Below are 24,751 nucleotides of genomic sequence, written 5' to 3'. Positions count from 1 at the left end.
CTGAGGAGGAATCTGGGAATTGGGAATTTGAGGGGGATTAAGGGGCAGATTTGGGGGTGAAAGGCCTGGGGATCCCCAGGGGTTGAGATTGGGGTTACTGCTTTTTGGGGAGACGTGCTGCGGGTCAGGATCAGGGTGACTCTGGTGGGTCTGGGGGCTGCATGGGAGGTTTGGGGGCTCAGGAGATGTTTGAGGGGGGCTGAGCTCTGTCACCCTGTCCCATACCCCCCCCCCCCCCCGCCAGCTCTCCCCGACCCCCCCAATCCCCAAATGCAGAGAACCAGGCAGGTAACGTGTGTAATCCAGATATATTTATAGGATTATTTTCCGAGATTAGCACAGGATATTAGAAAGGTTATAAAGTCACATCGACGGTCGTTGGCTCCCTTTATGTACAGACAAAAAAAACACAGCACAACAACACAGCCCAGCCTCTGCCCCCCGCCCGGCCTCTCCAGAGCTCCCCAAATATGGCTTTCGTGTCTATTGAGAGTTCAGTGCCGGCCGGGAAGCGGCCGCAGCCTCCCAGGGGGTCCCAAATCCTCCTCGTGACCCAACCCCGTGACTGGGTGGATGTGGGGCCACCAACAGGACCCCCTGAGGACGGGGTGGTGGCCTGGGCTCTCCCAGACACGGTGCCACCCTCCCCCGTGTGCGGTTTCACACCTCTCGTAGCTGTAACACGGTGTCACCGACCGCCAAGGGGACAAGGACGGGGCCACCCCCACCCTGTCATCCCCCGGCCACCCAGCCCCTGCTCCTCTGTGACATGGGGTGTCCGTTACCCCCAAGGAATCCACACAGTGACCCCAAAAGGGCCAGGGATTTGCTGTCACCAGGTGGCTTCACCATGGAATGTCCTTGTCACAGCTTCCACCCAGAATCCTCCTAGGTCAGGAGGGTCCCTGTCACCCCACGGCCACACTGGTGTGACCCGGTGTCGCTGTCACCCCTAGGTGTGACACAAATCTCCTCCACTGCTCCCACCTCCACCAAACCCTTTGGCTCCCGTTGCCAGAAGTGGCCTCAGATGGAACCTCTGAGCCCTCCCAGCCCCTCTCTGTGACCTCCAGGTGACACTGGGCCAGGTGACACCTCCACATGTCCCTGCCAGCTCCCCGGGCTGCCCTGCCACACCTCAGAGCACGTGGCACCTCAAAACTACCTCAAAACCACCAAAACCACCTCAAAATCACCCATCCAGCCTGTTCTCCCAGGCACCAGCCCTTGGAGCAGCTCTGGAGCGGCAGAACCAGCCAGGAACTGAATTCCAAGAGGGAAAAGCCTCCCTGTCCCTGGCAGCTCCCACCTCCCTGCCCCAGGGACCACCCACCCCACTGCCATCCCTGCGCCTGGCTCTGCGTGGGATCCCTCCAGCCCCCCCAGGAGATGGAATTCTGCTTGAGAACACATCTGGGTGTTTTTATTTGCAGGAATTACTCAGTCCTGGGGACCTCGGGTGTTGGCAGCCCCGGGATTCATCCCCCAGCCCGAGCTCAGAGCTGCCCTGGGGGCATCCCCCACTCTGAGAGGTTGGGAAGGAGGAAAACCACCCCAAAAACGGCTGTACCCAGCAAAGGAAACCTCAAAAACTCCATGTCCTGCTCCTTCCCAGTGCCAGCACTGCTCCTGACACAGCTGAGCCACGGCAGCCTGGTCACCTCTGCAGTGTCCCCAGTGTCACATCCCTCGCTGCCACCTGTGTGTGGCACCGAGCTGGGCCTCCTCTGCCTCACCTGAGCCCCCCTCGTGCTCCCACAGGTGACACAGGTGCCAGGTGTTGGCAGGGTTTGGGGGGGTGACACTTCCAGCCCTGTGGAAGAGGTGATAAAATTCTTCCTGCACCTCCCAGGTGAGGTTCCCCACCCCACCTCCTTCCTAAAGGGCCCCCTCATCCTCCAAACGACCCCAAATCCTTGGGGTGACCTCCCAGCTGAGGTTACCCCTCCCAAAGGGCTCCCCTCCTCCACACAACCCCAAATCCATGGGGTTCCAAGCCCAAGGGCATCTCCTGCAACCCCTCTCGTGCCCAGACTGGGATGTGAGATCCCAGGAAACTTCATGCCAAGGCTGGGGGTGCCCAAAGGATGCCAGGGGGAGCAGCCCCATCCCGCGGGTGCCTGGTTTGGGGAGGGGGCGAGCTGGGGCTGTGCTGGAGAGGTGGGGAAAGGTGTTTGGTTTTGTCTTGGAAGTGAAGGTGAAAGAGGCAGGAAGAAGGGCAAGGAGGAAGGGTGAACCCCCCACCAAGCCTCCATGGCGACCCCAAACTCCCCAGACCCCAAATCCAGGTGTTTTGGTTGGGGTTCTCAGAGCCAAGAAGAAAAATCAGCCCTTTCCAAGCTCATCCCTGCCCTGGGAAGGGGCTGGGGAGGGAAGAGGGGCAGAAAGACCCTGGCAGAGCCCCACCCCTGCTCCAGGGGTCCCAGGGAAGCAGCCCCAGCCCCGAGGGCGCTGCCTCCTGCACTGAACATCTCAATAGATGGTTAAAATTGGCATTTCCAATCAGAGAATTTAAGAAAAATTTTAAAAATCGGGGGCTTTTCCTCTAGATTTGCCCCCTCAAAATAAATCTCAGCCCTCCCCCCTCCCGCTGGGGTGGGACCAGGGAGCTGTGGGGGCTCCTGGTCTCTCTGGGGGTCCCACCCAGGACTTTCACTCCCTTTCACACACTGACTGCACGAGGACAGCTCTGCTCCCGCATGGACACTGCTCCACAAGAACCACCAAGGATAAAATTGGGGCAGGGTCTCGCTCTGCTCCCAGCTGGAGTCACCCCCCACCATGGGAGGCGACAAACGGGGACACCCAGGGTCCCAAGCTCGCCCCGGGAACCCAGAGCTGATTTTATCCTTGGATATCAAAGAAACCAAAATGGAGAGAAACAAAGGGAAGAGCTACATTGACCCCAGCCCAACACCCCAACCAAGGGCCCGAAGCAAAGAGCAGCCACGAAACCAAAGCAAAAAAAGGTCCAAAGGAAGAAGGAAGAAGTCGCTCACTCACGGGTTGGTCTGTGGGGTCGGGGCATGGGGATGGAGGTGCAAGCAAGCAAACGGGGCCGGGGCTCTCGCTGTTGGAGTGAAGGATTTGTACAAGTTCAAGAAGCGTCAGCAGCGCCTCGAGGCCGGTGGCTCTCCCTGCTCTCTGTCCCGCCATCCCTCTGTCCGTCCGTCTGTCCGCCCGTGCCGGGCGCCAGAGAAAATCTGTTGGGTTTTGTGGGGTTTGTGGTCTGGTTGCCGTTGCCATCGGGGTTCTCTTGGCTCCATTTCTCTCTCTCTCTCTCTCTCTCTCTCTCTCTGACACCTTTAGATGAAATATTCCTTCTTGTCGTCTCCGCCGGCCTGGCCGCCCTCAGCATTGATGATGGCGGTGTCGGCGTCCGGAGCATCGTCCGAGCCTTTGGCCTCGTGGGTCAGGTACGTGCCTGGAGAGGATGGGACAGGGTTTGGGGTCACAGGGGGCTCTGCCAGCGCCCCCTCCCACACAACCAGGGTGCCTGGAGGGCTCCGCTGTGCTTGGCTGCAATGGAGAAGTCACTGGGATGGGAATGGGATGGGATGGGATGGGATGGGATGGGATGGGATGCAGACTCACTGGGGTGCTCCAGGTTTTTGGGCAGTGTCCTAAGTGGAGTGACCAGTGCCAGTCAGGCTCCTGACCACCCCCCCCAAACCCTTCCTAGCTGCCCCCCAGAGCAGGGTGGGGGGCTCTACTCACACATCAGCACCGGGGGTGGCCGATGGCAGGGTGTCACTGTGTCCCCAGGGCATGGGCACAAACCTGCTGGGTATGAAAAGGGCAGGTGGAGGGGGAGGAGGAAGGCAGAGGGAGCAGCAGGAAAAGGGAGGAGGTATGGGGGACATGGGGACAGGGACAATCCTGGGACAGTGGGTGCGGAGCAGAGATAGAGAACAGGGGTGGGAGCTGCCTCCCCCCACATTCCCTGGGACATTCCTAACATCCCCACACCACAGGCAGGACCAGGAGCTGCCTCCCTCCCCCCCCACCTCTGCCCTGAGACCCCTGAGGGCTCCTCGAGCCCCCCCTGCACCCCCCCAGGCCATACCTTTGTGCCTGATCAGGTAATGTCCCAGCACGATGAGGAGGCTGAGCAGGAGGAAGACGATGACGGCCACCACGCCGCCGATCATCGCGTGGTAGGTGCTGGAGGTCGAGGGCACTGGGCTGGCATCTGCCCAAGCAGGGGGAGAGAAAAGAGACAAGAAGGAGCTGAGTGAGACCCTGCAGGGCAGCAGAAGCTGCTGCTCCCCACCAGGAGCTCCATTCTGTGCCAGCAGCTTCGTCCTGCTGTGGGTCCTGGCAGCGAGAACAGGGGAAGCAAAGGGGAAATCCCATCCTCCACAGTGGGGTTTTGGCCCCAAAAAGGAAGGATGAGCTTTGGGTGGGAGGGGACATGCAGGCTGGCACAGCCACAGGCTGCACCCCGAGAGGTGATGGCACCCCAAGGACAGCAGGACCCCAGAGGTGGTCCCGAGTCAGCCACATCCTGTCCTGGATGGGGAATGCACTGAAAAGACATTCCATTTCCAGCTGGAATCCCGTGCCAGCCCTGGGGCACGACAGCAAATCCTCCTCTCGCTGTGCCCCATCAGCTCAGGGTGGGGACAGAGCCACATTTGGGAAGGACAAGGCAGGGGAGACACAGGGGAGGCAGCAGCACAGAGGGACAACACGGCACACGGACACACAGGACAAGGGACAGCTCAGGGAGCTACTGCTCAGAGTTCCTCGTGGAAAACGCCAAAATCCACACACACCGAGGGACTGGAGCCACCTGGCAGGGCTGTCCCCAGGCCAGGCGGGGCCACCGTCCTCCTGTGGAGCTTCTCTGGCCGGGCTGGGGAGCAGCGGGTCCACAAAGAGACAGAAAAGGAGCTTACGGTACCTTGGATGGGAGCTGGAGTGAAGGATGGAGCGGAGGCCATGGAAGCATGAGAGATGGGCTGGGAAGGGCCCCGAGTGGAGTGAACGTGTGGGGTGGGGAGCTGGGGAACATCTGGGGAGGACAACAAAAACACAGGACACGAATCAATGCTACAAAGGGCCAGCGAGGTGACAGAGCCCTGAGCGACCCTCAGCGGGTCCATCTGTGACCCCACGGGTCCCTCTGCTTCTGCCACCAACCTTTGGGATGCTGTGACCATCTTCTCCCATCTCCTGTGTGTCCCTGGTTACCTCCTGAGTGAGCCTCGTGGTGTCACCCATGAGGTGTCACCTGCACTCTGCTGTGCATGTCCTTGGGGACCACAGGGTGCTGGGCAGGGGTGGCACCAAGGTGGGCAAACTGGAGGGCTCAGCTGGGCATGGAGGTGGCTCCCAGTCCCTGAGATGTGAGTGGCTTTAGGGACACCACAGGTCCCTCTGCTTTTGCCACCAACCTTTGGGACACTGTGACCATCCTCTCCCATCTGCTCTCCTGCCAGGCCCTGGTTACCTCCTGAGGGACCCTCGTGGTGTCACCTGTGCACATCCTTGGGGACCACAGGGTGTAGGGCAGGGGTGGCACCAAGGGGGGCAAGGTTGGAGGGCTCAGCTGGGCATGGAGGTGGCTCCCAGTCCCTGAGACATGAGTGGCTTTAGGGACAAAAGTGGGAATTCCACCAAGCCTGGATATGGAGCTCATCTGCTGTGACAGGGGTGGTGCCACCAGGTGGGCAAGGGACAGTGGGTGGCACCTCTCAAGGACAGCACAAGGCACCCGGGGTGAGCTCCTGGATGGGTGCAGAGAGCTCTGGGGACACACAAGGGTGACACAGGAGTGACTGCACAGTGTTGGGGGCATTTGGGGGCTTGTTCCGGGCAGGCTGAGGGAGGGGACACAGGGGACAAAGTGCCACTGCAGGGGAAGGAGGCAGGAAAGGGAAGAGGTGGAACAGGGAAAGTCCAAGGCTGGGAGAAAGAGATGGAGAGAGGAGGGAGGACAGCAGGAACCTTTTGGATTTTCCAAATGCAAGGGAAAATCCCAGGGAAATGGGATCACGTGGTGTGGGAAAGGGCTGGGATGGGCACAGGGAGCCGGGATGGCAGCCAGGGGTGGGCACTGGCAGCACCACACAGCACACACGGCCCTGAACCACGTGTGACATGGCATGGGGACACAGAGAGAGCCCTGAGCCACGTGTGACACGGCATGGGAACACACAGAGAGCCCTGAGCCACGTGTGACACAGCATGGGAACACACACAGAGCCCTGAGCCACGTGTGACACAGCATGGGGACACAGAGAGAGCCCTGAACCACGTGTGACACGGCATGGGGACACACAGAGAGCCCTGAACCACGTGTCCCACGTATGACACAGCAGGACATGGGGACACACACACACACAGCCCTGCTCCATGTGTGACATATGGCATGGGGACATGGGGACACACACAGCCCTGTCCCACCTGTGACACAGCATGGGGACATGAGGACACACACACGGCCCTGAACCACATGTGACACAGGACATGGGGACACACACACACAGCCCTGGTCCATGAGTGACACATGGCACAGGGACATGGGGACAAGCAGAGCACAGTCAGGGGACAGCACCATGTGCCCCTTCCCACCCCAGGACAGGTGTCAGGGTGACACTTTTGGGCACACAGGATGCAGTGCCCCCTGTGCCCTCATCCACAGGTGTCAGGGTGACACTTTTTGGGCACACAGGATGCAGTGCCCCCTGTGCCCTCATCCACAGGTGTCAGGGTGACACTTTTTGGGCACACAGGATGCAGTGCCCCCCGTGCCCCTTCAGCTGGCCACTGCGGCCACTGCAGCCACACTCACCGCTGACGTCCAGGTTGTACTTGGCCACCACGCTGCCCATGGAGCTGGTGGCCGTGCACACGTAGGTGCCACTGTCACTCTTGTTGAGGAAGGGGAAGATGAGGACGCTGTCGGAGCTGAGCTGTAGGGGAGCGTCGCTGCCCTCCTTCTCCCAGAGGAATTCCTGCGGGCTGAGACACGGCACAGGCACAAAATGACTCCTTGGGCTTTCAGGTTTCTATTCTGGCCCCTTGGGGTTTCAGGTTTTCTGCTCTGTTTTTCTGTTTAGCTTTGTATTAAAGTTACTGGGATCTTTTCATAGGGTGGGGAAGAAAAAATCCCATAGGAATGGGATGGGCATAAAATGATTCCTTGGGATTCCAAGGTTTCTGTTCTGGCTCCTTGGGGTTTCAGGATTTATGTTCTGGCTCCTTGGGGTTTTAGGGTTTCTGTTCTGTTTTTCTGTTTAGCTTTGTATTAAAGTTACTGGGATCTTTTCACAGGATGGTGATAAAACAAGGTAAAACAAGGTAAAACAATCCCATAGGAATGGGATGGGCATAAACTAATACCCTGGGTTTTAAATTTTTCTATTTTTCTGTTTAGCTTTCTATTAATGTTACTGGGATCTTTTCACAGGATGGGGAAGATAAAATCCTATAGGAACGGGATGGGGTCAGCTGATTCCTTGGGGTTTTTCTATTAATTGGACAATTAACTCCTATATGCAAATAAACCAAAATAAAACTCAAAAACTGGAGACTCAAGGACAATCTCTTCAAAACTTCAGTTCCAAAGCATAAACAACATGAAAAGAGGAGCGCAAGCAAGCAAGGAGGATGAAACTTCATCATTTGAAGCTATTAATTGGACAATTAACTCCTATATGCAAATAAACCAAAATAAAACTTATAAACTAAACTAAAACTTACAAACTAGACTAAAACTTACAAACTAGACTAAAACTTATCAAAATGTGAGATCTCGTGACCAAGCCCTCTTTTGCTGCCATCTTGGAGCCATCTGGGCACTGCCAGGCTGTGGTTTTTGATGGCATTTCAAGAAAAATTCACCTTATTCCTCTTAAATCCATCTGTTTCCAGCTCCTTGGGGCATCACCCGGGGACACAGAGGGGGAAATGTTTAATTTAGGGACGAGCCAGGGTGGATCCGCTGCTCCAGGAGAGGACAGGCAGCTTTGTCTGCTCTCATGGAACCCCCCGGGGACAGGGACACCCCAAACCCAGCCAGCACCTCCTGGCGTGGGATGTGGGACCTGGCAGAGGGAGGGGAGGCCTGAGGAGGAGGAGGGAGGGGAGGAAGGCCTTACATGGGGTTGCCCTGCCCGTCACATTGCAGCTGCAGCTTCTCCCCCTCCCGTGGGTACTGCGGGTGTGGCTCGATCTTCGCCGTGGGCTTGTCTGGAATGGGGGAGAAAAACAGTGGGGTGAGGGCCTGGCACCCCAAATCCTGTCCTGGCACTACAAATCTTGCACCTCAAATTCCAAATCTTGCACCTGGTACTCCAAATCCTGCCCTGGCACCGCAAATCCTATCCTGGCACCCCAAATCTTGCACCTGGTACTCCAAATCCTGCACCTGGCATCCCAAATCCCACACCTGGCACTTCAAATCCTGCCCCTGGAACCCCAAATCCTGTCCCTGGACCCCCAAAACCTTCCCCAGGCACCCCAAATCTCACACCTGGAACCCCAAATCCCACCCCTGGGCCGGTTCTGGGTGTGCAGGGCTGAGGGTGACAACACCCAGGGGTGGGGACAGCACCTGGGGGGTGCTGCCATGTCCCCCACTCCATCACCAGCACACGGAACAGGGACAGGCGAATGGGGACAGGAGGGGGGACGTGGAGCAGGGAAACCCCTGGAGATGGGGACAAGCAGGATTTGGGGACAGGGGTGGGAAGCTGAGGGTGTGTGTGTGTCACCATGCAGGGGAAGTGTCACTGTGCCCCGAGGGGGACAAGACCACGATGGCTGCATGTCCCTGAGCACACCAGACCACCGGTGTGGCGTCTCCTGAAGGTCCATCCCACCCCAAATGTCCCCTCCCACGTACAGTGGACCTGCAGCTTCTGCGTGGTCGACCTCTCCGAGTTCTGCAGGGACTCATGGTCCACCGTGCAGGTGACCTCGACCTCGTTGTCCTCCTTGGTGACACGGAACTCCACCCTGCTGGTCACTGTGAAGGTCTTGCCATTGGGGTCCTCCACCACCTCGGTGCCCGAGTCTGTGGGGACAGGGGACAGTCACAGCTGGAGCAGGGACACATGGAATGTGTCACATGGAGCAGGGACAGCCCTGGGTCTGTGGGCATAGGGAAAAATGGAAACTTCCAGAGACATGGAAGGGTTTGAGCTGCAGCTGCACGAGAAGCTGGGATTGATGGAAATATTGTAAAAATATTATTGTCATTGTATTGTAATTGAATTATAATTGTATTATACTTATATTATAATTGTATTATAACTGCATTATAAATGCATTATAACTGCATTTTAACTGCATTATTACTGCATTTTAACCGCATTATAATTGTATTATAACTGCATTATAATTGTATTATAACTGCATTTTAACTGCATTTTAACTGCATTATAACTGCATTATAACTGCATTATAACTGCATTATAACTGCATTATAACTGCATTATAACTGCATTATAACTGCATTATAACTGCATTATAACTGCATTATTACTGCATTATTACTGCATTATTACTCCATTATAACTGCATTACAATTGCATTATTACTGCCTTATAACTGCATTATAAATGCATTATAACTGCATTATAATTGTATTATTACTGCATTATAACTGCATTACAAATGCATTATAATTGCATTATAACTGTATTATTACTGCATTATAACTCCATTATAATTGTATTACAACTGTATTACAACTGTATTATTATAATTGTAAAAATACAATACACAGACATTACGAAGAAAAATAATGAATTTATATTTCTAGAGTTGTAAGTGAGTGAGAATATGCCTTAAATAAGTGAGAAACTATAGATAAGAGGGTGAAGGGTTCATAATGTATGGAATAAACTAGGAGTTTAGAAGTTATAACAGAAGCATATGTGTACAAGGGAGACAGAAGCCATTGGATAAAAGTATCCTCGGTGCAGCAGGAGTTAAGTAAAGGTGATAAGTTAGAAAAGCAAAATAAATCCTGTGGCAACTGTCTATTAGTTTAGAAAGTTGTATTAGTTTAGAAAGTTATATAATAATTGAGAAAGTTATGGATTACATATAATATATTATTATATATTACTATATAATATTATATATTATATATAATATAATACATAATTATATTATATATATACCATTATATATTCTATATATTCTAGTTTTAGAATGATTATATTATATTATAATTTTGTACTATATTATATTAATATATTATAGATTATATATATAATACATGATAATATATTATCTATATAATTACATTTATATTATATTATAAAATATTTTAAGACACTATATTATATTACACTATATTACACTATATTACATGATATATTATGTTATGTTATGTTACATTATGTTATATCACATTATGTTATGTTATATTATGTTATGTTATATTATATTACTTCATGTTATATTATGTTATGTTTTATGTTATGTTATATTACTTCATGTTATATTATGTTATGTTTTATGTTATGTTATATTATGTTATGTTATATATTATAACAAATTCATACATTATCTCCTAACAACGAACCTTGCAATCACCTTTGCTCCATAACCAAATCCTCCCAACCTCCACCACTCACCATCCCCAAACCGGGAGCAGCGCCACCCTCCATTGCCAACGGCGACAATGCCACCCCCGCGGTGTCCCCGCCCGGGACAGCGCCACCCACCCTTGATGTCCCTGTTGCCCTTCCTCCAGCGCAGCTGCGCCGCGGGTTTGCTGCCGGACGAGCGGCAGAGCAGCCGGGCCACCTTCTCCTCATCGATGGGCTGCTCGTGGCCGAAGATTTGGGGCTTCTGGGGGATTCCTGCAGGAGGAGGAGGAGGCAAAAATCACGAATTTGGGAGCTGGGCGTGCAGTGCCACCCCAAAATGTGACACGCACACAGGGATGGGATCTGGGAGCTGTTGATGGGGTGGTTGTGGAATTCTGTTCTCGGGGAAATCCTGTACCTGGCACCCCAAATCCTGCCCCTGGCACTCCAAATCCTGACCTGGCATCCCAAATCCTGGCTCCTGGAACCCCAAATCCTGCCCCTGAAACCACAAAGCCTGACCTGGCATCCCAAATTCTGCACCTGGTATCCCAAATTCTGCACCTGGTACTCCAAAACCTGCCCCTGGCACTGGGAAATCTTTTAGCAAAGGTGGCACAGTCTGGACTTTAGGAACAGAGGGAACTCCTTTAGCCAAAGTGGCACAGCCTGGACTTTAGGAACAGAGGGAACTCTTTTTAGCCAAAGTGGCACAGCTGAGGGCTGTCCCCGTGTCCTACCCAGCACGGTGACCAGGGCCTTGGCCGTCCTCACGGGCATGGTGAAGATGGAGCAGGTGTACTCGCCCTCGTCGGCCAGCACCACGTCGCTGATGCTGATGGTCAGCTCGTTGGGGGTGGATCTCTCCAGCTGGATCCTGTTATCCCGCAGGGCTGGGGGCAAAGGGACAACGGGCTCAGTGCCACCACCCCACCCATCACCAGCTCCCAGGGGTGGCAGCACCAGGGAGTCACCCGCTCTGCTGTCCCCTTGTGTTGGGCTAAATTGTTTTTTTGACCCAGAGGTGAGGCAACTGAGAGGTGTTCTAAAAACTTATTTTTAGTCTCATTTGAAGGGTGAGACATACAGATGTTATAATTCACATTATCACAATCAGAAGCTAATTATTTCCTAATTAAGAATACACTATAAGCACTTCTTGGCCTATCAGCTTTAGCCACACCATGCTGTAAATACCTTAAAGCCAATCATCTAAAATTACTTTCATAATTCTATTTCTCTAAATATTTACAAAACCACCCTTTAAAACTTGTTTCTAGTTCCATTTCTCTCTCAGCAATGTCTGTCCCATTCTATAATATTTCTGAATCATCATTTTTTATCTCAAAGTTTACATACAGATGCACATTATGTGAGCCTTCTTTTAGGTTTTGAGAATTTTCTGCAAATCCATTTCCCACCCCATCGTGGCTCCATCCTGGAGCTGTGGGGTTTTACCTCCTTTTTCCCAAACTGTGGGATTTTACCTTGAGTTGGAATTTTACCTCCTTTTTTCCCCAGCTGTGGGGTGTCACCTTGACTTGGGGTTTTACCTCATTTTTTTCCCAGATGTGGGATTTTTACTTCATTTTTCCCCAGCTCTGGGATTTTACCTCCTTTTTCCCCAAATTGTGGGGTTTTACCTCCTTTTTCCCCAACTGTGGGATTTTACCTCCTTTTTTCCCCAGCTCTGGGATTTTACCTCCTTTTTCTTCAGCTGTGGGATTTTACCTCGAATTGGGATTTTCCCTTGAATTGGGATTGTACCTCGTTTTTCCCCGAAGTACAGGGTCTGCTGGGCAGGGTTGGACCACTGCAGCGAGGAGTCATCGGGGTCTTCCACCTGGCACTTGAGCACCACCGTGCCCCCGGCCACCACGGTCTCATCCGACGTTGTGGGCTGGCTCTCTGCACACGGAAAAGGGGAATTAATGGGGTCCTGGGTGTCACCTCCCTCCAGCAGCGTCCCCAAAAGCCACCTGAGCACAGCTCTGTGTTGTCCCCGTCCCTCTGCAGTGATGGGATTTTTTCCCTGTCCCCAAAAACAGGGGGGTTTTGCCCCATTCCTGAGCAGGGAGTGGGCCTGGGATGGCTCCTGCCACCCCACCTGCAGCGCCCACGGGGACAGGGGACACTGCTGTCCCCAGGGCAGCTCACAGGGACAGAGGCATGGCCCCAGAGCTGCTGGAGGATCCTGCCAGGAGCAGATCCCTGCAGAGCATCCCACATTTAAGGATGGATGGAAGTGGTGATGGGGATGAAGGGATGCTGGGAATGGTTTTAATCCCAGTTTGAGGCTTCTCTGGAAATCCTGTCCAGGGAAGGACTCATGGAATGCCAGGATGGCTTGGGTTGAAGGGATCTAAAGGTGCCACCCCTATTGTAAAATGCAGGTGAACCCAGTGGGAAGAAATACTGATATCCAACTCCAGTTCAGAAGGCTGAATTTCTTTATTATAACTATGCTATAATACATTAATATACTATTTAAAGGAGATACTCAAACCACAAACCTACTTGTTCTAACTACCATCTCTAACCAACTCACAACTTGTGACACTCTCTGGAGTCCAGAGACAGGTGGATCTGATTTGCCACCAGGCTCAAACAATCCTCACCAGAATCCAATCAAGCAATCACCCCAGGTAAACAATTCTCCAAACACATTCCACATGGGAAAACAAGGAGCAGAAATAGAAATTGTTTTCTCTTTCTTTCCTCTGTGCTCCTCTATGAAAAGTCCTGAGAGAGAGAAATGTGCTTGCCACACACCGCTGCCATGGCAGGGACACCTTGCACTGTCCCGGGCTGCTCCAAGCCCTGCCCAGCCTGGCACTGCCTGGAGGCACCGGGCCCTGCCCCACAGCCCTGGGGCTCCCTGCCAGGCGCTCCTGGCACTGGGGTGCTCCACTCACCAGTTCCAACCTGGCAAAGGCACCCCAGCCCATGGCACCTGTGGGTGCCCCACTCCTCGTGTCCCTGCCCAGGCTGTGCTCCCTCAGCTCCTCCTCATCCTCCTCCACTTCCTTCGGGCTCCTGGAGCAGCCCAAGGGCAGGGAAGAGCAGCTCCAGGATCAGATAACCCCCCACCGGCCCAAGGACAGATATTTTTGGGAAGCTGCCGTGCCAGGGAGTGGAGCTGCAGAGGGACAAGGGGAACACGACACAATCGCCAGGCCCAGCATATGGAGAGGGCTGGAAGCACCTGAATTTGAATTTCCTCATTTTCCACACACGAGGTGAAGGGAAATTTATCCTTTTGCTCCCATCAAAAACTCCTCAAAGCTCAGGAAGGAGCTTTTGCAGGAGGCAGGACAAGGCTGCTGAGCTTTCCTGTTAAAATCCAGAAAGGCTGTGCTGGAAGCAGCCGAGGAAGGAATTTTTAGGAAGGAAATCCCCACTGTGAGAGTGGGCAGGCCCTGGCACAGGTGCCCAGAGCAGCTCCATCCCTGGCAGTGCCCAAGGCCAGGCTTGGAGCAGCCTGGGACAGTGGAAGGCCTGTCCACTCTTGGAAAGGAGGAATTCCTTCCCAAAGAAAGAAATAAATAATGAGTAAATAAATAAATCAATCAAAATTTTATATATATATATATAGTGTGTGTGTTTAATAAACATAAATATATAACTATATCTTTATATATAAATATATAAACATAACATATAAAAGAAATAATACCTCTATAAAAATAAATTTAATAATAAAAACAAATAACAATAACAATGATTTCATAAATAGAATAATATATATACTGAAATATAAAATATAATTCTAATAAATAAATAAAAATAATAAGAAATCAATCCAAAGAAAGAAATAATTCCAATGCAGCAGCACCAGCCTGAGCCCAGCCCAGGGGCCTCGAGCAGGGACTGTCCCCTGGGTGCCACCCCTCTGCAGCCAAGCTCTGGGGCTGTGCTGGCACCAAGAGCTGTGCCAGGTGCTGGGCACTCTGGGAGCATCCGCCCTGCCCGTGCCAGCGAGCGCTGCCAGCTCAGGCTGCTGCCACCTGCCAGGCTGGCACTGTCCCCTCGCCCCCTCCGTGCCACTGCCACGGCCTGGGGGCTGCAGGGACCCCTCAGGGCCCCCTCCAGCCCCTGCTCAGGGAGATGGAGAAGTTCTTTTCAGTGGAAATATAGAGATATTTGTAAAGATTTATATATATATAAAATATATTTTTATATTTGTATTAGATATGTAATATATTTTAAAATATTTTATATATCATTTTATATAGATTTTATAATATATATTTTAATATATTATATTTTTATAGATATTTTATATATTATATTTTAAAAATATTTTATATAGATTTCATATATATTTTTCTATAAATATATATTTTATATGTATAGAAACTATATATAGTTTATGTTTTTTCTCTTTTAATATATTTTATATGTATAGATATGTTATATTTTCAATATATTTTAATATATATTTTACATATTTAATATATTTTATATATTAGATACTTTTGTGTATTTATATATATTTCTATAATTTTAATATATATTTTATATAATTTTAAATATATATTTATATAATTTTTTATATTTTTAAAATATTTTTGTTTGTTTGTTTTTTTTATAAGGGGAGAACAACTTTCCAGCAAGGCCTCCTGGCAGCCTGGGGACACTGCCACCCCTCCCTGGAACCATCCAGAGGGACCAGGCCTGGCACAGGAGGGCTCAGATCCAGCCCCAGCTCCGGGACCAGTCAGAGCCACCCCAAAACCACCCCAAAAAATCTCCAGAGCTGCTGCCCGTGTTGGTTTGTGCAGCGGAGCCAGGGAAAATCTGGAACTCCAGAAAAATCAATATTTCATTAATTAGAGCCAGGCATTTTCACACAGGGGCTGCGCTCATATTTATGTGGGGGAAAACGATTGAGGAAAAATAATGGAGAAAAATGATGGAGAAAAATGATGTTGACATCTCTACTGCTCCTGCAGCCCAGCGTGAGTGTCCCCATCCCGCAGGGACTGTCCCCATTCAGAAATTACTGTCCCCATCCTGCAGGGACTGTCCCCATCCCGCAGGGACTGTCCCCATCCCGCAGGGACTGTCCCCAGCCAGAAATTACTGTCCCCATCCCGCAGTGACTGCTCCCATCCAACAAGGAGTGTCCCCATGTAGCCGTGACTGTCCCCATCCAACAACAAGTGTTCCCATCCAGGAGTGATTGTCCCCATCCAGCAGGGACTGTCCCATCCAACAAGGAGTGTCCCTATCCCACAGTGACTGCCTGCCCGGAGCAGCTTCACCTGCTAGAGATAAATAATGAGAAGTTTTTCTTCACCTAGAGCATCCTCAGGGAAGCAGGGAGAGAGGCCTGGCAAGGGCCCAGCAGATGTGGGAGACGAGGTTGGAGCTGCAGGATCCTCTCCAAGGAGTGTCCACCCCATCCCAGATTTTTTTCCAGGCTAGGAAAGCATCTCTGGGGCAGAAATAACTCCAGGGAAAACCACCCACTGCTTCAATCCCTCCAACGCCTCTGGTTCATAGTCACGGCCCAAAAATGTTTCTCATTTCCCTCCTTCTTTCCCAAAAAAATCCCTTCTCATTTCTCTCCTTCTTTCCCAGAAAACCCCTTCTCATTTCCATCCTTCTTTCCCAGAAAAAACCCTTCTCATTTCCCTCCTTCTTTCCCAAAATTTCCCTCCTTCTTTCCCCAAAAAAAACCCCTTCTCATTTCCCTCCTTCTTTCCCATTTACTCCGGGTTCAGCATCACAAAGATCCAATTCATCCCCATGGGCACAGATGTTTTCCAAGGCTCCTTTTTCTCCTCTCCGAGGACTTTGTGTTCCAGGAATTCCCTCCTTAGCTCCATCCCCACTTTTCCTGCAGGAATCAGCCCTGGCAGGGTGGGAATTTTGAACTCACGGATCAGGAAACCTCAGACATCTGCTGTGCACATCCTTTTGCAGGCTGATTTTTGCAGGGTGTGAATCCACAGTCTGGAATAGCCAGAGCTCAAATTCCAGGCAGCTGGGCAGCTCCAGATTTCCCAGGAGAGGGAAACCTGCTCCTGTTTGGGTGCATCTCCTCCGTTCCACCTCGGTGCTGTGACAGTGACATCCCATCCCTCTGGGAGCTCCTCCTACAGCTCCAGGGCTGGTTCCTTCCCCAGTCCACTGGCATCCAGATGTCCCTTGGGATCCACCCAGGCTATCCCCAAAATACAGATCCAGGCAGGGAGAAGATGCTGGAGCAGGCTCGGAGTGAAAGGCGGAGGTGGGAGGGATCCAGGCTGATCCAGGACAGGGCTCCACGTGGGATCAGGTAAAACACAGTGTTCTCTTTGGGGTCAGAAAGTTGAAATTCTCAGCATTTAGGACTCCAACAGACATCCCTGTGTGTGGGTACGGGCAGGACGCAGGAGCTGCAGAATTCAGGGTGTTCCTGTTCTCCTCACAGGGATAAATCCATCCAGAAACTCCACTGGTGCCTCAGGTTCCTTCTGGCAGCTCCCACCTTTCACACCTCCAGCCCCCACAGCCACTCCCTCCCTCCCACAGGGTGAAGGGTTTGGTGACAGGGACTGGCACAGGGATGAAAATATTCCCTGGAATTGGGAAACCCAGCCCTGTGTGTGCTTGGCTGTGCCACGGACAGGGGTGATGGGACCTGTGAGAGCCAGAGGTTCACCGGGGATCCCAGTGTTCCAGCAGGTTGGGATCCACTCCTTGTGACCCCAGGGGCTTCAAACCTTCCCACATGAAATATCCAAACCCCAAACTCCAGAGGATTTCCCAGTAAATGAGCATTCCCTGACTCCAGGGGCTTCAAACCTTCCCACATGAAACCCCCTCACCCCAAACCCCAAATTCCAGAGGATTTCTCTGTAAATGAACATTTCTGGGAAGGGGAACCACAAGAGGATGCAGCTTCTCACATGAAATCCCCAAACCTCAAATTCCAGAGGATTTCCCTGTAAATGAGCATTCCCTGACTCCAGGGGCTTCACACCTTCCCACGTTCCCATGAAACCCCATCACCACAAAACCCCAAAATCCTGAGGAATTCCCTGTAAATGAGCATTCCCTGACTCCAGGGGCTGCACACCTTCCCACATGAAATACCCTCACCCCAAACCCCTAATTCCAGAGGATTTCCCAATAAATGAGCATTACTGGGAAGGGACACAGCAAGAGACACCACAGCTTCTCATCACCACCTGCTCTGAACCCTGGGGTCTCCCACAGCACGGGGATGGTCCCCAGCAGCCCCCAGGGCAGGGTCCTAGCCTGAGGGGCACTGGTGTGACCCCACAAACCTCTGTGCCCAGGGGGACACTGTCACCTCCTGCCACACCTGCCCAGGGGACAGCCAAGAGCTGCTGGTGACACTGCCCAGGGTTCAGCAGCTGAGACACAGCCAGCAATTAGCATTAATCAGCAGCTCCAGAGAGGCTGGTTCCAAGTGCTCTGGGACCACAGGATGCTCCTCTCCTCCTCATCTTCCTCCTCCAGCCCTGGCTGGATGCTCTCAGAGCCGACATTCCCAGCGTGACTCCAGCTCCATCCTCACTGCAGCTTCTCCTCTCCTCTTCCTCCTCCTAACCCCACCTGCTCTCCCAGCACCCCCAGGGCCAGAGGGGAGCTGGGATGGGATCAGGGGAACCCCTTGGACGGCCCCATTTCCACGTTCACACCAGGCTGGTGCTCTCTTCACTCAGGAAAAGGCAGTGGCATCCTCAGGAAATCCCAGGACATCAGCATCACCTCCTTCCAAGGCCACCCCACAGCTCCTGGGGTCTCCTGCCACCCCCCCAAGGCTCAGAGCTGCGCAGAAGAGCCAAGAGCCAGCTGGTCACACCCTAAGTGCTGAGAGGGGGCCGAGCACAGGGAAAACCCCCCCAGTTCTGAGCCACCCCAAATCCCCTGCCAGCCTTCCCCGATGTCGCAGCTCCCCGAGGGGCCCCAAAAGGAGAGAATTCCCCCAAGACCCCGGGGCACGGGGCAGGGTGACCCCTGTGCCAGCACCCTCCCCCAGTGTGCCAGCCAGGAGCTGAGAACTCTTATTTTTGAGTGGGTTTTTAGCTCCTACCCTAAGGCCAATCTCCAACATGACTGTTGCCAAGGGAACGAGCTCCGTGCTTTGACAGTTCTGTTTTAAGGATCTCCCTGCCCAACGAGGTGTCTCAGCCCAGCTGGATGCCCTGGCACGGGGTTTGGTGGCCCTGAAGCCACCTCGACCCCGGTGTCCTGAGCAATTGGCACCCCCCGGTGCCCGAGGATGAACCACAGGGGGTTGTGTGAGAGTATATTTATTTTTAAACAAAGCTGAGGGATGGGGAAGCCTTGACAGCTCTGCTCCTCCCCTGGGGGACAGCACAGCCAACGCCTCCTCCCGACCTGCCAGAAATAAAATCGTGGAATGGCCAGAGTGGCAAAGGATCCACAGACACCCCAACAAGCCCAGCCTGTGCCTGGGAACGTTGTCCAAACTCTCCTGAAGCTCCAGCAGCCTTGGGAATGTGATAATTCCCTGAGGAGACTGCTCAGTGCTCCACCACCCTCTGGGGGAAGAACATTTTCCTGATATCCAACCTAAACCTGCCCTAAGACAGCTCCAGCCATTCCAGCAGGTCCTGGAGACTCCCCACATCCCAAAGGCCAGGAATGTGCTCCACACCAGCTGTGGCCCAGCAGGTCACCTCTGCTGCAGAGTGTTCTGTCCCTTTTGGAACGCCCAGAACCACAGGGAGACAAAAAAAAAAAAAAAAAAAAAAACAGAACCCAAAGTTGGTGAGATTTGGAGAGGCAAAATGGAGCCTCCAGGAGTGCCACGAGGGTGCAGATGTTCAGGGAAGCTCAGAGCAGCAGCAGCTGAGGCTGGAGCACCTCGGGAGCACTCCTGGATCCATCTCCTCGTGGCTTCAGGGCAGGAGTAGCAGAGCAGGATCCTGGTGGCAGCAGGAGGGAGAAGGAGCACCTGCAGCTCTGGACACCGGTGCAGACACCCCAAAGCACATCCCAGCTCTGGAACATCTCCCCAGGGTCTGTGGGGGTCCCAGCAAGTCCTGTCTTCTGAGCAGCACCTGGCCCAGGGACCTGCTGCTCTCCCTGCCAGTGGCCACTCGGGACCAGCAGTGTGAGAAGTCATTTCCCTGGAAATCCCAGCCTGAAAGCAGCAGTCTGGAAAAGCTGAGCTTGTCAGCAAACGCCGTTTGAGGTGTTGGAGGTGAGGAAAAGCATCTGCAGCTCAAGCACCGCCTGGAGCATCACCCAAGGATGGGGCAGCTCCCGGGATGCTGCAGGGACACAGCTCAGCTGCTCCCCAGCCAAACTCCTGGAAAATGCTGCTGCTGCCAGCCCTGCCACCCTCCAGCACGTCCAGACACCGCAGAGGCTCCGCGGGAGCCGCAGCATCCAACACCTGCCCGCGGTCCTGCGCCCTCGGCCGCATCCCGGCGCAGGCGGAGCGTGACTGGGCAGGTGACTGGAATGGTTAAACACATCCATGCCCGTCCCTCCTCACAGCCTCGGCTTCCCCGCCTCCCTCCGCTGTCCCCGGCTGCCTTTGGGTTGTCTGGGTTGGTGTTGTTGGCACCGGGGCTGCCCAAACACAGCACGGAGCGTTCCTGCCTCCAACGCTGCCTTGGCTCCCCATCCTCCCCCGGGGACAGCCCCGGCAGGAAGAGAAGCTCTCTGGGAGGGGGATGGAGAATCGCAGCCCCTCACAGGTGGGTGGAGGAGCTGGGGCACCAGAGAGGTCACTCCCACCCCAGCATCACTACCCGATGAAGGCTCTGCTGGTCTTGGCTGCCAGTACCCAGCCAAGAGCAGAGGGGCCAGAACTGGACCAGATGGTTCAAGCTGAGCTGACCCAGTAACTGGGAGGAGGAGGAGGAGCAGATCCATCTGACTGTGGGGGTGTCACAGAGCTGGCAGCACCTTCCAGGGCCCACCAAAGAGCCAAAGCAACAAGGACTCCACTCCACTCAATCTGTGCAGAACCAGCACTGGGGCACCTGCACAGCCAAGGCATCAGCAGGGCTGGGAAAGCAGCTCAGGTGGAGACCAGGCAGTGCCAGGCCAGACACTGGCACAGGAGAACAAGCCCAACACCACAAGCAGAGCCCACCAAGCTCCCAGCTCCCACCACCAAAACCACCACGACACGCATCCACATCCTGCCTTGCTCCTCTCCTGCAGGGACCCGGATGGGCATGAGACAGCCTGGATTGGCATAAAACGAGGTTAGGAACCAAGGCAGGGAAAACAAACAGGAACAGCTCTGCTGCATCTCCCTCCATCTGGCTGCACGGCTGCCGTGCCAGCGCCGAGGTGACTCCCCAGATGCAGCCGCCTCCGGTTCCTGCGGTGATCCCAACACCCCTGGAGAGGCGAGAACATCAGGCACAGGGAGAAGAGGCAGCATCTTGCAGGCAGGAGACCTCCCAGGCAGGGAACCCTGGGCAAACAGGGTGCTTTTCCCTCCAGAGGAGGATGGGTACCCACACCTGGGGTTGCTCAGCTCGTGCTCCGGCACCATGGCCCCATTCCTTTGGGATTTCTCCTCCAGCCTGCAGGCCAGGCAGGCTCCCAGCAAACAGCACCAACAGAGGTTTGGCCATGCCAAACCCCATGGCATTGTCAGGCCAGCGGCAGAATTCCTGTCCTGGCTGTGGTGCCAGCACATCCCTCACCGTCTGGGCACCTCCGCAGAGCCTGATCCCAGGCTTTGTCCTAAAATCCAGCCTTGCCTGTTGAGCCTAACGCATTGTGCCAGACAGCTGAGTGGTGGATTCCATGCTCTCCAGCCGGCTGCCTGCACAGGGATGCTCTGCTCCCTCCCCTCCTCCGGCTGAGTGTTGATCCCAGCCCTGGAACAGCTCCTTTCCCCCAGGCAGCTGATCCAAGTCATCCAAAATCAGGCCAAGCAGGTAGTGAGTGATGTAGAGAGGTCGCCCTCCCTCCCTTTCGTGCCTCACCAGGGCTGTCACCGCTTCCTCAGCTCTGGAGCCAAGGGCTGCTGCTGGCACAAGCACTGGGAGCATAGGGAGAGCCCTAATGGCACTGGGAAGGGGGAAAAGTACACATTCCTTGGGGAAAAGCACCAAGCAAAGAATTCTGCTGCTCCAGACAGCACTAGGCTCCCACCACCCCACCGTGCCCCTGGGCTCTCCCACATTCCAGCAGGACCTGCAGATGTCACCTGCTCAGAGGCTGGGCATGGCAAAAGCCCCGTGGGAGCTCAGCCTCTCCCAGCCTGCCAGACCCCATCCCACACGGGCAGGACAGGCTGGGAGGCTGCTCCCCAGACAGCAGGGCATCTCCCCAAGATAGAGGGAGCTTCTCTGGATGGCCTGGGCAAGCAGAGAGCTCCAGCAGCTCCAGAGAGACAAAACCACCCTGCAGAACAGGGACAGTGGCCTGAACCTGCCTCTCTGCAAACCTCCCTATGTCCTCCAATGCCCCAGGGGAAAAAAAAAAAGCCCCAAGTCATCTGGTTTTGGCCCCGTGGTGGCCTCCCAGGGCATTGTCCAAACAAAAGGGTTACACAACTCATGAGTGGAATAACCCTGCAGAGAGAGAATGATCCTCACACAAGGACAACCACGCACCAGCCCAAACAGCCGAATGTGCCGACAGCAGCACAACGGCAGCCAAGAGCTCAGACAGGGCCCTCTTGTGCAGGAGCAGGGCCTGGGTGGCTTCCAGGGGTTCCTCCACACCCTGCCATGGCTGTAGTGGAGCCATCCACAGCTCTGGAGGAATGTTCTCCAAGGAGGAGACTCCATCCCTCCCCAGGACAGGTGCTAAGGAGGGGATGTCACGCTGGGATGGCTCAGGGGCTCCAGGATGAGGCACCAACCACGAAAACACAACAACTTCTTTCCAAGCATCTCCTCTGCTCCTGAGGGATTTTTTTGGGGGTCTGTTTGTCCAGCTGTGCTGGACCCTGCCACTGGTGGCCAGGGCTGGGCCACAGCAGAGGCCAGCCCAGGAGGAAATCTTGCAGTGTCACCATCCGGGTTGCGTCCTGTCCCAGGACAGCTCCGAGTCATGGCCACCTCCCCTCCTGGGATGCTCGGCCATCCCCAGCCCCACAGGCTGAGCACCCCCACACTGGGGCTGCCAGGGTGTCCCCACACCGTGGGGCTGAGCATCACCCACACCCAAGTGACTCTTTCAGGTGCCCGTGGGAGGACCGTGGCCAAAACCAGAACAAATCCTGGGATTCGTGGATGGGAACGCAGCCACCAGCCCCCAGAGGCTGTGACAGCAACAGAGATGGGTGCGGGGGAGCCGTGGGGGCTGCGGGCTCAGCCCTTGTCCCCACCGTGTCACCTCCCACCCACGCAGCCCTCGGGACCCTCCATGCTGCTCCAGAACCCCCTCCCTGCTCCTGATGGGCCGCAGGGATGCGGATGGAGACCGGAGGCACCGCCAGCCGCCCCCCCAGCACCCCCAGAACACAGCACGGCGGGTCCAGCCCAGCCCCCGGCCGGCGGCTGCACCTCCCCACCCAAACACACGCAGCAGCATCGGTCCTGTCACAGACGACTCCCGACACGGTAAACGGAGCCGCCAGCAGTCAGACAGGGATGGCGGGTCCGAGCCACCGGGGCCACCCCGCAGGGACCCGCAGCGACGGGGGACGCGGCGCTGCCACCGGCGAGCCCCGACAGAAATCACCCTCGCCGGTGAACCCCCTTTGTCTGGCGAGCCCCGCTCCGCCGCGCCCCGCACATCCCGGCGGGACGGGGAGCGGCCGCCGCTGCCGAGCCCCCCGCCCATCCCGGGGAGGCGGCTCCCACCGGAGGTACCGGGGATCCGCCCCACCGCGGCGGGGATGTCACCGCCGCTCCCCCGGGGGCTCCATCCGGCCCTCCGCGGTGTCTGTCCCCCTCCGTGTGTCTCTGCCGAGCTCCGGCACCCTCGCGGCGGGGCGGCTCCGCCGCACCGGGGACTCTCCATCCGCCCCCCTCCCCTCTCCGCGGGCAGCGCCGGGGGGGGCCGAGCGCCGCCGCCCGCCGGGGCCTGTCTGGAACCTTCCGCCGCGGCCATGGGGGGACACGACGGGCAGCACCGGCGCCGCCGTGACCTTGAGCCCCGCCAGCCGCCCGGGGAGCCGCACCCGCAGGCGGCGGCGGGGCGGGCCCCGAGGGCCGGGCGGGGCGGGGCGGGCGGCACCTGCCTGACCCACATAACGGCGCCGCTCGCGCCGCCGCCGCTCCCCGCACCTGTCGCTCGGTTCCCCGCATCCCCCCGCCGTGAGCGGCGGGGACGGGGAGGGAGCTTCGCCCGCTCGCTGTACCGCCACTCACCGTCGCGGGAGAGGTTTCCGCGGGCGCTGCCGAAGCAGGCGATGAGCAGGAGGATGCCGAGGGCGGGCGGCTGCATGGTGGCGGCGGCGGGAGCCCGCGGGGCCGGCGCGACCGAGCCGCAGCGCGGGCGGCGGGCGCTGCTCTCTCCGCTGCTCCCTCCGCTCTGGAGCCGGCGGTGCGGCAGCGGCGGGGATTAAATAGAGCGCGAGGAAGAGACCATTCGTGCCGGGGGGGGGGGAAGGGCGGGGGGGGGGCCGCGCCGATGCCGCCCCCCTCGGCCCCCGTGTAAACACGCCCGCTCCGGCCGCCGGCCCCCCCCGCGGGCTGGGGCGCGGTGGTGCGCGCCGCATGCGCGGCTCCCCGCGGGAGGCAGGTGCGCGCGGGGCGGCGGCGGGAGCGGGGCCGCGCTCGGCCCCGCTCGGCCCCGCTCGGTCCCGCTCGGCCCCCCTCGGTCCCGCTCGGTCCCGCTCGGCCCCGCTCGGCCCCGCTCGGTCCCGCTCGGTCCCCGCTCGGCCCCGCTCGGTCCCGCTCGGTCCCCGCTCGGTCCCCGCGGTCTCCATCCCGCCCCCGAGAGGAGCGCCGATGCCTCAGGGATCCCCGCCATGGCAGGGGGTCTCGCCGGTCTGGCGGCGGCAGCGGGACCGGTCCCACCGCAGGGCGCCGCTGGGTCGGGTCCCCGCTGGGCTCGCGGTGTCCCCGGGATGGGCCCTGCCACTGTCACCCAGCTGGGTGGATGGGGTACGGTCCCCTTGGCAGGGAGAGGGGCCGGAGCAGAGATGCTGGGGTGTCACCCGTGCTGGGATGTCACTCTCACTGGGGTGTCACCTGTGCTGGGATGTCACCTATGCTAGGGTGCCACTCGTGGTGGGGTGTTGCTCTCAGTGGGAAGTCACCTGAACTGGAATATCACCGAGG

The 24,751-nt window shown here is 55.5% G+C and overlaps 1 protein-coding gene across 2 annotated transcripts; it reads right to left on the bottom strand.

Annotated features, from left to right (window-relative positions):
* Positions 1-289: 289 nt before the first annotated feature.
* Positions 290-24,043, bottom strand: CADM3 (cell adhesion molecule 3). Of its 2 annotated transcripts, XM_053967275.1 has the most exons (10): positions 23,837-24,043; positions 12,321-12,461; positions 11,294-11,446; positions 10,689-10,826; positions 8,855-9,025; positions 8,109-8,199; positions 6,800-6,969; positions 4,907-5,017; positions 4,067-4,192; positions 290-3,424 (listed from the first exon to the last, which is right to left on the bottom strand). In XM_053967275.1, the coding sequence occupies exons 1-10, from the start codon at positions 23,910-23,912 to the stop codon at positions 3,306-3,308; spliced, it is 1,296 nt and encodes a 431-aa protein (XP_053823250.1). In that variant the 5' UTR covers positions 23,913-24,043; the 3' UTR covers positions 290-3,305. The 2 variants fall into 2 exon arrangements, with proteins under 2 accessions (XP_053823250.1, XP_053823251.1); XM_053967276.1 differs by lacking the exon at positions 4,907-5,017 and having other exon boundaries at positions 23,837-24,038.
* Between the last annotated feature and the right edge of the window lie 708 nt (positions 24,044-24,751).

Source organism: Vidua chalybeata, chromosome 29 (assembly GCF_026979565.1).
Source record: "Vidua chalybeata isolate OUT-0048 chromosome 29, bVidCha1 merged haplotype, whole genome shotgun sequence".
Lineage (NCBI taxonomy): Eukaryota > Metazoa > Chordata > Aves > Passeriformes > Viduidae > Vidua > Vidua chalybeata.
The sequence above is the reverse complement of the archived record's forward strand: the minus strand, read 5'-3'. Positions and strand labels throughout refer to the sequence as shown.

Coding starts and splice junctions, on each gene's coding strand:
- CADM3 (XM_053967275.1), bottom strand. CDS start 23,912: ATGCAGCCGCCCGCCCTCGGCATCCTCCTGCTCATCGCCTGCTTCGGC. Junction 11,447..12,320: donor GTACTTCGGGGAAAAACGAG/GTACAATCCCAA, acceptor CTTTGCCCCCAG/CCCTGCGGGATAACAGGATC. Junction 6,970..8,108: donor GACGGGCAGGGCAACCCCAT/GTAAGGCCTTCC, acceptor GCCGTGTCTCAG/CCCGCAGGAATTCCTCTGGG.